At 44.3% G+C, this 14,325-nt stretch overlaps 1 protein-coding gene across 3 annotated transcripts in view; it reads right to left on the bottom strand.

Annotated features, from left to right (window-relative positions):
* The window catches only part of zfr (zinc finger RNA binding protein), a 135,396-nt gene extending 122,219 nt beyond the window's left edge, over positions 1 to 13,177 (bottom strand). The window contains exons 1-4 of one of the 3 annotated variants that reach the window (XM_038790705.1): positions 13,047 to 13,177; positions 12,558 to 12,708; positions 12,206 to 12,295; positions 11,871 to 11,952 (exon numbers count right to left, since the gene is read on the bottom strand). In XM_038790705.1, the coding sequence (XP_038646633.1) occupies positions 11,871 to 11,952; positions 12,206 to 12,242 (119 nt within the window). In that variant the 5' untranslated portion in view covers positions 12,243 to 12,295; positions 12,558 to 12,708; positions 13,047 to 13,177. Of the gene's footprint in view, positions 1 to 11,870; positions 11,953 to 12,205; positions 12,296 to 12,557 lie in introns of all 3 variants that reach the window. The other 2 variants (XR_005459942.1, XM_038790706.1) reach the window with 2 other exon arrangements.
* Between the last annotated feature and the right edge of the window lie 1,148 nt (positions 13,178 to 14,325).

Below are 14,325 nucleotides of genomic sequence, written 5' to 3'. Positions count from 1 at the left end.
GTCCCAGGTTCGATTCCCGGCTGGGTCACTGTCTGTGTGGAGTCTGCACGTCCTCCCCGTGTGTGCGTGGGTTTCCTCCGGGTGCTCCGGTTTCCTCCCACAGTCCAAAGATGTGCGGGTTAGGTGGATTGGCCATGCTAAATTGCCCGTAGTGTAAGGTTAATGGGGGGATTGTTGGGTTACGGGTATACGGGTTACGTGGGTTTAAGTAGGGTGATCATTGTTCGGCACAGCATCGAGGGCCGAAGGGCCTGTTCTGTGCTGTACTGTTCTATAATCTATTCTATAGACTCCTACGTCAGACTCACATTCATGAACAACAGCTCCACCTTCAACACCATAATCCCAGCCAAGCTCATTTCCAAACTCCAAAACCTAGGACTTGGCTCTTCCCCCTGCAACTGATCCTCGACTTCCTGACCCATAGACCACAATCAGCAAGAATAAATAACGACATGTTCTCCATGATAATACTCAATACTGGGGACCCGTGAGGCTGCGTACTTAGCCCCCTCCTATACTCCTTGTACACACATGACTGTGTGGCAAAATTCAGCCACCTACAAGTTTGCTGAAGACACGACCATAGTGGGTCGGATCTCAAACAACAATGAGTCAGAGTACAGGAGGGAGATAGAGAACCTAGTGACATTGTACAACAAAAATCTCTCCTTCAATGTAAGCAAAACTAAGGAGCTTGTCATCGACTTCAGGAAACAAAGTGCCGACACACTCCTGTCTGCATCTTCGGTGCAGAGGTGGAGGTGGTTGAGAGCTTCAAATTCCTAGGTCTGCACATCACCAACAATCTGTCCTGGTCCATCCATGCCTCGCAACGACCAAGAAAGCACAACAGCGCCTATACTTCCTCAGGAAACTAAGGAAATTCGGCATGTCCACATTGACTCTTACCAATTTTTACATATGCACCATACATCCTACCTGGCTGCATCACAGATTGGTATGGCAATTGCTCAGCCCAAGGCTGCAAAACTATTAGTCGTTATTAGTGTCACAAGTAGTCCTACATTAACACTACAATGAAGTCACAGTGAAAATCCCCTAGTCGCCAAACTATGTTCAGGTACACACACAGAACTCGGAATGTCCCAATCACCTAACAGCACGTCTTTCGGGACTTGTGGGAAGAAACCAGAACGCCCGGGGAAACCCACGCACAGGAAGAACGTGCAGACTCTGGACAGCGACCCAAGCTGGGAATCGTACCCGAGTCCCTGGCACTGTGCTACCATGCCACCCTACAGAGAATCATGAACACAGCCCAGTTATCACGAGAACCCGCACCTCCCATCCAATGACTCTGTCTACGCCTCCCGCTGCCTTGGGAAGCAGGCAGCATAATCAAAGACCCCTCTCAACCTGGTTAATATCTCTCTTCCAACCTCTTCCATCGGGCAGAAGATGCAAAAATCCAAAAACACGCACAAAAATCTGAGAACACGCAAGAAACCGATTCAAAAACAGCTTCTTCCCTGCTGTTACCCGACTTCTGAATGACCCTCTTATGGACTGAACTGATCTCTCTAGCCATGTTCTCTTCTGTTGTTAGCACTGTACTCCGTATGCTCACCCAATGTCTATATCTATGTATTTACATTGTGTATTTATCATATGTCCTATGTTTTTCATGTATGGAACAAGTTCCATAGAACAATACTTTTCACTGTACCTCGGTTTACACATGACAATGAATCTAAATACAAAAATCTTAAAAAGTTGACATGCATCCAAGGCTACTAGAGTGGAAACACTGGTCAAAACTTCATAGTATTCAGCCACAGGGAAGTACTCAGGGAGTCTGGTAATAATAGCTTCATTGAGAACTTGGAGGCAGTTTCATCAACACTTCAAGTTGGGGGCAGGGTCAATGGAAATGCCGATTCGGGGGAATCACAGATTTAAGCAAGGGAGGTGGGATGGAAATTTTCAGAAATGGGAGGAGACGGGGATTAAGACACTAAAAGATTTGTTTCTTAGGGGCCAGTTTGCAGGACTGAAGGAGCTGGAAGAGAAGTATGGGCTGGAGCAGGGGGAAATGTTTAGATACATGCAGGTTCGACGCTAATCATGTTCATATGTTTTGGTCCAGTCCAAAGCTAGAGGATTACTGGAAGGAGGTTTTCAGGGTAATTTCTAAAGTGGTGCACGTGAAACCCCCGGGTGGCCATATTCGGGGTGTCGGACCAGCCAGGGTTGGAAACGGGTGTAGAGGCAGATGTTGTAGCCTTCGCCACGTTGATCGCCCGAAGACGGATCCTGATGGGATGGAGAGCAACCTCTGCACCCTGGCGTGGCGGTGGGAGGGACTAGTTGGAGTTCTTGAATCTTGAGGTGGTCAAGTTTGAACTGAGAGGAAGGATGGAGGGGTTCTATAATTCATGGGCATTATTCATCATGCACTTTCAAGAACTGGAGAACAGCGAACATTAGGGTTTTTTTGGGGGCGCGGCGTGTGTTGATGTGACTGTGGGGGATTCCTGATTCCTTTTTGTCATTTGTTTATGTGAACATGCGGGCTGATGTTTGGGATTTGGTGGGAGGATGGGATCATTGTTACTGATATGGGGATTGACATATTTGTTACTGATTATTGTTTGTTTTGGTGGGTGTAAATTTGGGAGAAAATGTGAAAAAGAAGAATAAAAAAATATATTTTTTTAAACTTCATAGTCTTCTTTAGATTCAAGGATTGTACAGGGGGCTGGGGAATTGCAAATATAACAGCCTTGTTTTTAAAAAAAAAAGGATGTACTGATTAGCCCAACAACTAATAGCCAGATTAACTTCAGTGGAGGGAAAACTTCAAATAATTTGAGCCAAAACTAAGTCACATGGACAAATGCAGGTTATTAAAGAAGATGGATGATTTTTTTTTGATTTATTGTCACGTGTACCGAAGTACAGTGAAAAGTATTTTTCTGCGGCCGAGGAACGTACACAGTAGACAAAAAGAATAAACAACAGAGCACATTGACAAATGGTACATCGACAAAGTGATTGGTTACTGTGCGGAGCCAAACAAAGCAAATACATGAGCAAGAGCAGCATAGGGCATCATGAAAAGTGTTCTTACAGGAACAGATCAGTCAGAGAGGGAGCCGTTGAGGAGTCTTGTCGCTGTGGGGAAGAAGCTGTTCCTATGTCTGGATGTGCGGGTCTTCAGACCTCTGTACCTTCCGAGGGTCTGGAAGAAGGCAATGCCTGGGTGGGAGGGGTCTTGGATAATGCTGTCTGCCTTGCTGAGGCAGCGGGAGGTGTAGACAGAATCAAGGTAAGTGTGGCAAGCTTGTGTGATGCTTTGGGCCGAGTTCATCACATTCTGCAGTTTCTTGTGATCTTGGACCAAGCAGATGCCATACCAAGCTGTGATACAGCCGGATTGGATGCTGTCTGTAGAAGTTTGAAAGTCGATGCACACATGCCGCATTTCTTTAGCTTCCGTAGGAGGTAGAGACGTTGCTGGGCTTTCTAGAGGGTAATGTTGTTAATGTGGTGCACATGGATTTTCAAAAGTAGTAGTACAAAATTGGCTTGCGTGACAGGAAACAGAGTGTCATGGCTAATGGATGTTTTTCAGGCTGGAGGAAGGGGTGTAATAGAGTTCCCAGGAGTCAGTGTTGGGAATCTTCCTTCTCCTGATTTACTGGTTGAGCATCCCTTATTCGAAATGCTTGGGGCTTAAAGAATCTCTGATTCCGGAAATTTTCGAATTTTGAAAAACCTGTAAATTTATATAATGCGGTCGCTGATGATCAGCAGAAGCACGATAATCAGTGAGTAATGCACTAATATCTGGCTATAATGACTGAAAACAAACTGACCTTTTGGCGCCAAAACTGCCCCACCTAGGGCTTGTAGAACAAAGAACATTACAGCACAGTAACAGTCTATAAGATACATCTTAAACGTTGCTATCGTGCCTGCCTCCATCACCTCCACTGGCAAAGTGTTCAAGGCACCTCTACGTGAAAAACTTTCCCCACACATCTAAACTTTTCACTTCTCACCTTGAACATATGCCTCCTTGTAATTGAGTCTTACACCCTGGTAAATAATTCTGACTATTCATCCTGTCAAAACCTCTTGTCATTTTATAGACCTCAATCAGGTCTCCCCTCAGCCTCCGTCTTTCCAACAATCTGAGTTTATTCAAACTCTCCTCATACCTAACACCCTCCAGACCAGGCAACATCCTGGTAAACCTTCTTTGCACTCTCGCCAAAGCATCCACGTCCTTCTGGTAGTGCGGTGACCGGAACTGCACGAAATATTCCAAATGTGGCCAAATATGGTTTTATACAACTGCAAGATGACCTACCAACTCTTGCACTCAATGTCTCGGCCGATGAATGCCGTATGCCTTCTTGACCACCTCATCCGCCTGATTTGCCACTTAAGGAAGTATGAACGCCCAAATCCCTCTGTATGTCAATGCCCCCAAGGGTTCTGCCACATAGTGTATAATTCACACCTGAATTTGATCTTCCAAAATGCATCACCTCACATTTGTCCAGATTGAATTCTATCTGCCATTTCTCTATCCAACTCTCCAATCTATCTATATCCTGCTATGTTCTCAAGACAGTCCCCTTCGCCATCTGCAACGCCACCTATCTTAGTGTCATCTACAAACTTGCTAATCAGGCCATCTACATTTTCCTCCAGATCATTTATATATATTGCAAACAGTAGTCCCAGCACTAATGCCCGTGGAACATCACTAGTTACAGATCTCCATTCCTGAAAAACTCTCTTCCACTGTTACTCTGTCTCCTGTTGCCAAGCCAGTTCTTTATCCATGTAGCTAGCCAGAATCCCAAGCGACTTTATCTTTTGTCCCAGTCCACCATGAGGGACCCTGTCAACGCCTTACTAAAGTCCATGTAGACAACATCCACAGCCTCCCCCTATCAATTAATTTTGCCACCTCTTGTCGAGTTGGTAATGACCTTCCCTTCCCAAAACTATGTTGCCCATCACTAACAAGTCCATTTGTTTCCAAATGTGAATAAATCCTGTCTATCAGTATCTTCTCCAACAGCTTTCCCACCACTGATGTCAGACTCATCGGCCTATAATTACATGGATTAGCCTTTCTTCCCTACTTAAACAAAAGGACAACATTAATTATTCTCCAGTCCTCTGGAACCTCACCTGTGGTCAAAGATGATGCAAAGACATCTGTTAAGACCCCAGCTATCTCCTCCCACAGTACCCTGGGGTATATCTCATCCGGCCCAAGGGACACGTCTACCTTAATGCGTTTTAAGATATCCAACACTTCCTCCTTTATTATGCTGATATGTCCTAGAGTATTCACACAGCCATCCCTAATCTCAACATCTGCCTTGTTCCTCTTTGAATACCAAAGTACTCATTAAGGATCTCACCCACTTCCTCTGACTCCACTCATAACTTCCCTCCTTTGTCCTTGAATGGGCCTACTCTTTCCCTAGCTACCCTCTTGTTCTTGTATATTTAGAAAAAGGTCTTGAGATTTTCCTGACCCTGCTTGCCAATGACATTTCATTGTATCTTTTAGCCTTCCTAACTCCCTATTTGTGTTTGTTCCCACTTTCCCTATATTCTTCAAAACACTTAAGTCTGTTTTTAGTTGCCTAGACCTTATGTGTGCTTCCTTTTTCTTTTTGAAAGTCTCAATTTCCCCTGTCATCCATGGTTCCCTAATCCTGCCATTGAGAGTTTGGCTCAAATTAGAATCAGAGCTTGATGGGAAATGGAATGTCAAGTTAGAATCAGAGCTTGATGGGAAATGGAATGTCAAGGTTTGTGTAATATGTGTATGTGCCTTGTGAGATGAATTGCTTCTGTGTTCAGCTTATCGCGATCCTGGCTGTGACTGTCTGTGGGAACCTGTGACTGTCTGTGGGAACGAAACGCAGCTGTGGGATGAGTTACTCCTTCTGATGATAAAAATTGCAATGTTATGTAAGCTAATGAACAAACTGCGTGAATATTGAGACGAAGAAGAAAATATATGAAGGAGGGGTTTTGTACAAGTATATAATTAACTGTAACTGAAAGAAAATTGCCTTCACTTGCTGTAACTCAAAGTTACACTTGTGTAGCCCCGCGGTAAATAAAAGAATCATTGAAGTTATCTGGTGTTCGACTGATACTTGCATCCGGACTGAAATTTAGGAATTCTCACCATTTCCGTCCTTTTCACAGGGACATGACTGTCCTGCACTCTAATCAACTGTCCTTAAATAGCTGCTTCCAATCCACATTCTCCAGCTCTTGCCGAATTCTGTTACAGTTAGCTTTCTCTCAACTTAGCACCCTCGAGCACCACTCTTGTCCTTATCCATGAGTATTTGAAAACTTAGGAATTATGTTCACAATTCCCAAAATATTCCCCTGGTCACTCAGACGGGCTCATTCCCAAAACTAGGTCAAGTAAGGCCCCCTCCATGGTTAGAATATCAACATACTGTTTCAAAGAACCCTCCTAGACACACCTAACAAATTGCTCTGAATCTGGTCGGTGGCACATTGAGACCTGTGCATCGCCTGGGAACCTTGCCAGACCCTTGTTTCCACTCGCAGCATCATGTCAGCGCTCGAAGGTGCGGCTTCCAGAGCTTTTCAAATTTCGAATAAGGGGTGCTCAACCTATATAATAAATTGGAGTACAGGGCACAGACTGTGACCCAAGCTGGGAATCGAACCCAGGTCCATGGCGCCGTGAAGAAACAGTGCTAATCACTGTGCTACCATTCCTTTCAGCTGTTAATGTCACCTTTCTTTAAAAAATGATTTAATGAGTCGTTGGTGTCACTGGTTAGGCCAGCATATACCACCCATCCCCAATTTCCATTGAGGTGACGGTGAACCGCAGCAGTCCATGTGCTTTAGCTAAACCCACAGTGCTGTTTCCTGAGTAATGATGTCAAGCTTGGCTCTTGTCTGTTAATTTCCTGCCATGAGGGAGTCCACCAGTTGTTTCTTAAGTTAGTGACACTAAACCATCAGGAGATGCATGGCTGTAACAATTAAGTGCATAGCACTTGATGGATTATTGTGCAGGCTCACACAACTTAGAACAAACACTGGTGGTGAACCACCTTCTTCACTACGGCAGCCCATGTGGTGAGAGTATCATAAGAGTGCTGTTAATGGAAGTCCATAATTTATTTCCAGCAATAATGATGGAACAATCTACTTTCAAGTCAGGATGATGCGAGATCTTCAGTGTACTCCAATGTGTTGCAGCTTTCCCATGTACCAGCCGCACTTGTCCTTCTTGGTGATAGAGGCAATTTCCGAAAGAGTCTCATTGCAGCAGTGCATTTTGTAGATGATATGCATTACTGCAAGTGAAGGGCATACCTACATTCCTCAATTTTAGAATTCTCTCAGTTAAAAAATCCGTCCATGGTTTGCCTTCTCTAATCTCTAACCTCCTCCAGCTCCACCCTAACACTGGCATTTGAGCATCCCAGATTTTAACAACTTCATCATTGGTGCCTCGATCTCTGTTTCTCCTTTAAGATGCTCCACAACATCTCTTTGACCATGCTTCTGGACATCTATCTCAACATCTTTGTAGCTCAATGTCATATATTGCTTACAATGCTCCTGCATTTTGGGATGTTTTACTGTGTTAAAGGTCTATGAAAATACAAGTTTTTGAAAAGGTCTTTAACAACATATGGGCATCACTGGCTCGGCCAGCATTCCTTAATTGCCCTCGAGGGATTGGCAGTGACCCATCTTCTTGAGTTGCTGGGGAGTCAATGTGGCGTGGACACCTCCACAGTGCCATTAGGAAGAGTTTTGCAGGATTTTGACCCAGCAGCAGTGAAGGAACGGCAATATAGTTCCAAGCCAGGATGGTGTGCGACTTGGGAGGAAAACTTGCAGGTCATGGTGCTCCCATGCATTTATTGCCCTTGTCGTCGTCCCCCCCACACCTACCCCAGGTGCGTTTTGAGTCCACACTGGCCCGCTGAGTGGCTCTGCCATGTCACGCAGGGGTCGGCACGAAACAGCCAGAAGTGCAGGGCCCGTATCAGCAGCAGGAGCTGTGCGGCACACACCGGGGCCCTGCTATCCCTCTTAAAACTGGAGAATCACTCTGGACTTTTTGAAAAAAGTCCAGAGTGATTCATGCCTGTTTTCCGGCAAGAGTGGGGACATAGTCCCATTTTCGGCAAATCCCGGCCCACACTTCTGACTTGTGCCTTGTACATGGTGGACAGACTTTGGGAATTCAGTTTAACAGGAAGAACATGGAGAGACAGTGTAATAAAAGGGTGCATTATATAATAAGGGTGAAGGAGCAGAGGGACCTGGGTGTCTGCGTGCACAAGTCATTGGAGGTGGCAGGATAGATGGAAAGAGCAATTAATAAAGCGCACAGTATCATAGCCTTTATGAAGAGGGCATAGGGCACAAAAGTTAAGAGATTATGCTGAACTTGCATAGGACCTCAGTTGGAGTACTGTGTACAGTTCTGGGTGCCACACTTTAGGACAGATGTGAACACGTTGGAGAGAGTGCAGAAGAGGTTTACTAGAATAGATCAAGAAATGACAACTTCAATTATGAACATGGACTGGAGAATTTGGGACTGTTCTCCTTGAAAAGGAGAAGGTCAAGAGGAGATTTGATAGAGCTGTTCAAAATCTAGAGTCAGAGTTTTACAGTAGAGAAAAAGACCCTTCAGCCCATCATGTCTGCATCAGTCATCAAGCACCTATCTATTCTCATCCCATTTTCCAACACATCTATAGATGGTGGAAAGCAGAATACTCAGCCTCTGACTTTTAATACTGGTTTATATCAGAATAATACCGTTGGCTGGTGTGATATCACGTGTTATACAATGATGTAATTGGAGCACCGTCGGCTTTTGTGGAATTCACCATTGTACCCTGTTTGAGCAGCATCTATTAATAAACCTCCGACACTATGTTATACAAACTCAACATGTACTACCTCTGATTCTCTCTTTGCGGCTACAAAGATCATAAATACTTGTTTTTAGGGAAATAAGTCTGCTTTAAACAAGCGCAAGACCAAATCAGATGATCAATAAATTAATTTTATGAATTGTAGGAGTTCCACCTGGCCCAGCATGGTACTTAAAACATAATTTTTTCTCTGACCCAGTCGAGCAGCCATTCTCACCAATCCAGAGAAGCAGGTATAAGATTTAGGTATCACATTTCAAAGTGAAAGATAATTTGCTGAAAGTACTTGTGCAGCCTCATTACAATGTCTGCCTCTAGTGAACCTCCTTTCTGGAAGAAGTCCACAATGGCATGTTGTTTTTTTTTTTTAATCAGAATATTTTCCTTATTCGCAGATGCTATTGCAGAAATTGTTTCTTTAAAAATTGCTATGTTAACAGTCATCGTAAATATTTTGGAAAACAAATTTAAGGGGATTAGACTGTACGCAAACCTTATAAATTGCTGAAATGATAGCCTTCAGCTGTCATAAGTAGTCATTTGGTTATTGCATGAAAAACAGAGGGTCTTGAGAAAACATTCACATCTACAAAGTCTCAATCCACCCTTCATAGCAATCCAAGTGATTGCAGGAATCAGCTAATTATCAAATCTAAATGGTTTTGGCAATCTCATTGCATCGGTGATTGAGCCCTGGTAACATCTACTCATTGATCCCCACTAAGACTGTTACTGTCAATCCAAGTTATTTTTGATTTTCCCATACAACAGTTGCTGACAGATCATACCCACTACTGCACTACAAAATCTCACTCTTGGGATCTGGCCTGCATCGATTTGACTGCTTCATTGCACTGAGGCCGAGGCCTATATCTCTTTTTTGAAATTTAGAGTATCCAATTCATTTTTTCCAATTAAGGGGCAATTTAGCATGGCCAATCCACCTATCCTGCACACCTTTTGGGTTGTGGGGACGAAACCCACGCAAACACGGGAGAATTTGTGCGCAAACTCCACACAGACAGTGACCCAGAGCCAGGAGCAAACCATGCTAACCACCTGTGCCGCCGCGTTGCCCTGCTTAGGCCTATAATATTAGCTGCTTTACAGAACTGTTGGAATTATGCGTTTTTTAAATTTAAAGTACCCAATTCTTTTTTTCCCAATTAGGGGCAATTTAGCGTGGCTAACCCACGTTCCTTGCATATCTTTGGGTTTGTGGGAGTGAGGCACAGACACGGGGAGAATGTGTAAACTCCACATGGACAGTGAACCCGGATAATCGGTGCCGTGAGGCAGTAGTGCTCACCACTGTGCCACCTTTAAATTATGCACATTTTTAAATGTGTTAAAAATTACACATTTTTTCCAGGGGGAAAGGCAATAATATCAGTATCTGGAATGGATATTGAAAGTGATTTGTTTTCTACTGTTTTGTGTGACCACAGTAACTTCTGATACAAGTGCTACAATTTTAGTTCAGACAGAAAGAGTCATATTGGACTCGAAATGTTAACTTTGTTTCTCTCTCCACACATACTGCTAGTTTTCCCAGCACTTTGTTTTATTTTGCTTTACTTTAAAGTTGTACAAGCCAAGATGATGATTGAGTGACATGATAGTATCACATTATGTCAATATGCATGTGGCTAGAATATTGCCAGCCGGTCATTAAAAAAAGAACCTGGATTTGAAACAGCAATGCAGGAGAATTCCAACAGGAGGCAATACTGTCAAATTTCAAGACCTCCAATTCAATTCTACATGGGTCAGTTTACTTCAAAACCAGTTTTAGAGATGTTCAACTTCCCAGCTGCTCAATACTTCCAAATATTAAAATCACATTATTTCATCAACTGACCATATCACAATAGCCATTGCAGAAATCCTACAACAGATTAGTAATATCAATTGTAGAAGTTTACTTAATTTGACACTGGATGGCTTAGTTTTGAACTGACGCAGCAGAGCTTGGTGTAAAACAAAACAGTGTTATATTTATATTTAGCATACAAGAAAATTAATTTTGTTTCCTGGGAGATTGTAATTTCCAATTGTGAATTGTAATTCATTTCACTCTAACTACTGGAAACTTGACGTATTAATAATCTAGTACCAGCAACACCACAGTATCAGGTTGCACTATTCAGCATTAATACTGGAAAACCAGCACCTTTACTGATTGTGACATGTTTAGTGCAAATACTAGAAAATATCCAAGAGTGAAAATCCAAATAAAAATATGTTAATTTGACTAATTAAGTCAATAACACATGGATAAATTAATTTGATAATGTTTTTTTAAATAAATGTCAATGACAAAAAAATAGAAATTAGCTATGGAAATACAAGTGGCAAACGGGGACTACTGACCCCAAGGTTCCTCCTGCCTTCTTTATTGCACCAAGGGCTCAGACCCCAGCGGTACTTATTTGACGACCTCTGGAAGACATCTTCCGCAGGGATCGCAAGTTACCGTTACAAACCCACGCGGTTTTTTAAAAAAATAGAAGGGGGAGTTCAAAAGAGAACAGTTGGAAGGAAAGAACGATTTGTTAAGTCTAAATCCAACCCAAGGGAAACGAGACCCCGCTGACAAAAAAGATCGCCGGCCGCATCAAGAGAGACCGCACACCGTGTCGCCATTTTGTGACTGCAATTGAGAAAAGGGGGAGTTTCTCAGTTACACGCCAGCCGAGGGAGAGCAGGCATTACGTTATTTTTCCAAACATATAAGGGGGAAAACAAAGGTGGCCCTTGAAAGAAAAAGTGCGGGGATTTTTTTTTAACCATTGAGAGAAAGTCACAAAGCAAGATGGGTGGATTGCGGAGACAAGGCAGGGCGTGGGAAGGAAGCTGTGGATTTTGAATGAAAAGTGTTGGAGAAGCCGCGGAATGATAAACACATACCTGTACTGCGCAGCACCACCATGGGCAAATCCAAAGTAGTTACTGGTAGCCATTTTGGCATCTTCGCCTAGCCGGCCGGGCACTGAGCACCATGCGAAGCGCCCAAACAAACAAGAGGGAGAAGGGAGAGACCAGTAAAACATCATCACAGATCACATCGTTCAGCTTCAGCAAACAAGAAACAAAAACTCCTCTCGCTCCACAAATCAAAGTCTTTAACATTCCCCGAAGGCCGCGAGCGGAGCCACCACCATCTTTATTTACCCCACCTCTATTTTTTTTTAAATAATAAAAGGGATCTATTGTTTTACATATAAATTGCCAATTCCACTTACCGTACGTGAAAGAAACTACTGGGCATATAGGAATCATGGGGGTTTCTTTGAGCCACCAACCGCGACCTTTCACCTTTCCAGTGCTGGAATCTGCGGGGAGAGAGACGTCACAGTCAGCCGGGAAGTGCACTGCGCATGCGTCGGCGCCGCGCGCTGCCCGCCGGGAGTTGTAGTCTTTTACTTTCCACTGCACAACAACAACTTGCATTTCCATATTTAAAAGCAGGGAAAATGCTGGGCCAGGCCGACAACAAAAGGGGGCGCATTTAAACGCACTTTTTCCTCACACGAACGAGCCACAGACATAAGAATTAGCGGCATGTTAAAAACATTCTGTAAAGAAAATTCTAACCTTTATATCCAGTCGACAGAGAGAGAGTGAGAGAAGGAAGGTTGGTTGGTTGGTGCAGCACTCAGATCCCCATTCGATGCTCTTGGTCTGTCTGTATCCCTTCCCCCAAGCAGAGCCGAGATTTCACCAATTCACCGATGATTTTTAAAATCTATTATAAAAAAATAAAGATCCACTTGTTTCTGTGCGCCTGTCTATAAAAACAGAAACACGTAACAGCTGCTAGATTCATTTCAGTTGATTTGCAATGTGCTTCACGGCGTTTTTTCTCATCAGGTCCAATGATCTGACCTTGGCAAATCTGCAACCCAACAATCTTAATCCAGCCCTGTCAAGTGTAATGTATAAGGCTCACGCGTTTACAGCTCTTCTTACACACTCGTGCTAAAATGACCGGACGCTCTTGTCTGTGTTCTAGTTTCGCTATCAGCATTACACTGCGACAATAAACAATCTTGCAGCAGTTTAGCGCAATATATTTTTCCTCACCAGCTATCCCAGGAAGTCTATTTCTGCCCGCAGGAAAACACTGCGTAAAATGTGTTCTGCATGCGCGCGAACAACGCCAGCACCGCGATCATTGGTCTTATTCCGGCAATGCCCATACGGGAGTAATTAATCGCATATGCGCTGCAAGGGTGGTGGTATTGAGGTATAAAATGAGCATAACATCTATTTTTTAAATGTACACAAATTCAGAGGTGTGATAGGGTAACTTGGGGGCTAATAAGGATGAGGAAATTAAGGTATAGTAATTAGAGGAGAAAAAAAGTATTGGAGACGTAAGAGACGAAAAACCAACAAATCCCTAGGACCTGACATCCGAGGGTTCGAAAACAGATAACTGCAGAGAGGTTATGATTTAAATCTCACAATTTCCGAGATTCTAGAACAGTTGGAAGCTAGCAAACATAACACCACCATGAAAGGGAGAGAGAGAAAACAGGGAACTACATGTCAGTTAGCCTGACATCAACAATGTACTTCGAAAACCATACTATAATCAGACAAAGTCAACGTGGTTTTATGAAAGGTAAACCGTGTTTGACAAATTTATTTGAGTTTTTTGAGGATGTAACTCATAGGGTGGATAAAACAGAATTAGTAGAGTAGACTTGGAAACACCAAAAGGCATTCAATACATAAGATTGGTGGACAAGATAAGGGCTCCTGGAATTGGATTGGATGTGTTTATTGTCACACGTACCGAGGTACAGTGAAAAGTATTGGGCGCGATTCTCCAAAATGGAGACTAAGTGTTCGCGCCATTGTGAACGCCGTCGTGTTTCACGATGGCGTGAAACGGGTGCGGGAACAGCCAATTCTGGCCCCCACAGGGGGCCAGCATGGCGCTGGAGTGGTTCACACCACTCCAGGCTCCTTTCCCGGCGCCAAATGGGCGCCACGCCAACCCACGCATTCGCAGTTGGGCCACGCCAACCCGCACATGCGTGGGGGACTTCTTCACGCAACATGGTGTGGGGGTTCAGGGGCCGGCTGCGCAATAAAGTAGGCCCAGGGGGGAGAGGCCGGCCCGCTGATCGGTGGGCCCCCGATCGCCGGCCAGACCCCATCGGAGGCCCCCCGGGGACAGAGCCCCCCTCCTCTCCCCCCCCCCCCCAACAGCCCCCCTCCCCCGACCCTTCGCACAGAGTTCCCGCCAGCAGCGACCAGGGGTGAATGGCGCTGGCGGGACTCTGCCGTTTCCGCGTGGCTGCTCGGCCCATCTGGACCAAAGAATCGGCGGGCAGGCCGCGGACAGCAGCCC

This window comes from Scyliorhinus canicula, chromosome 3 (genome assembly GCF_902713615.1).
Source record: "Scyliorhinus canicula chromosome 3, sScyCan1.1, whole genome shotgun sequence".
NCBI lineage: Eukaryota > Metazoa > Chordata > Chondrichthyes > Carcharhiniformes > Scyliorhinidae > Scyliorhinus > Scyliorhinus canicula.
Note: the sequence above shows the minus strand (reverse complement) of the source record. Positions and strands in the feature narration are given on the sequence as shown.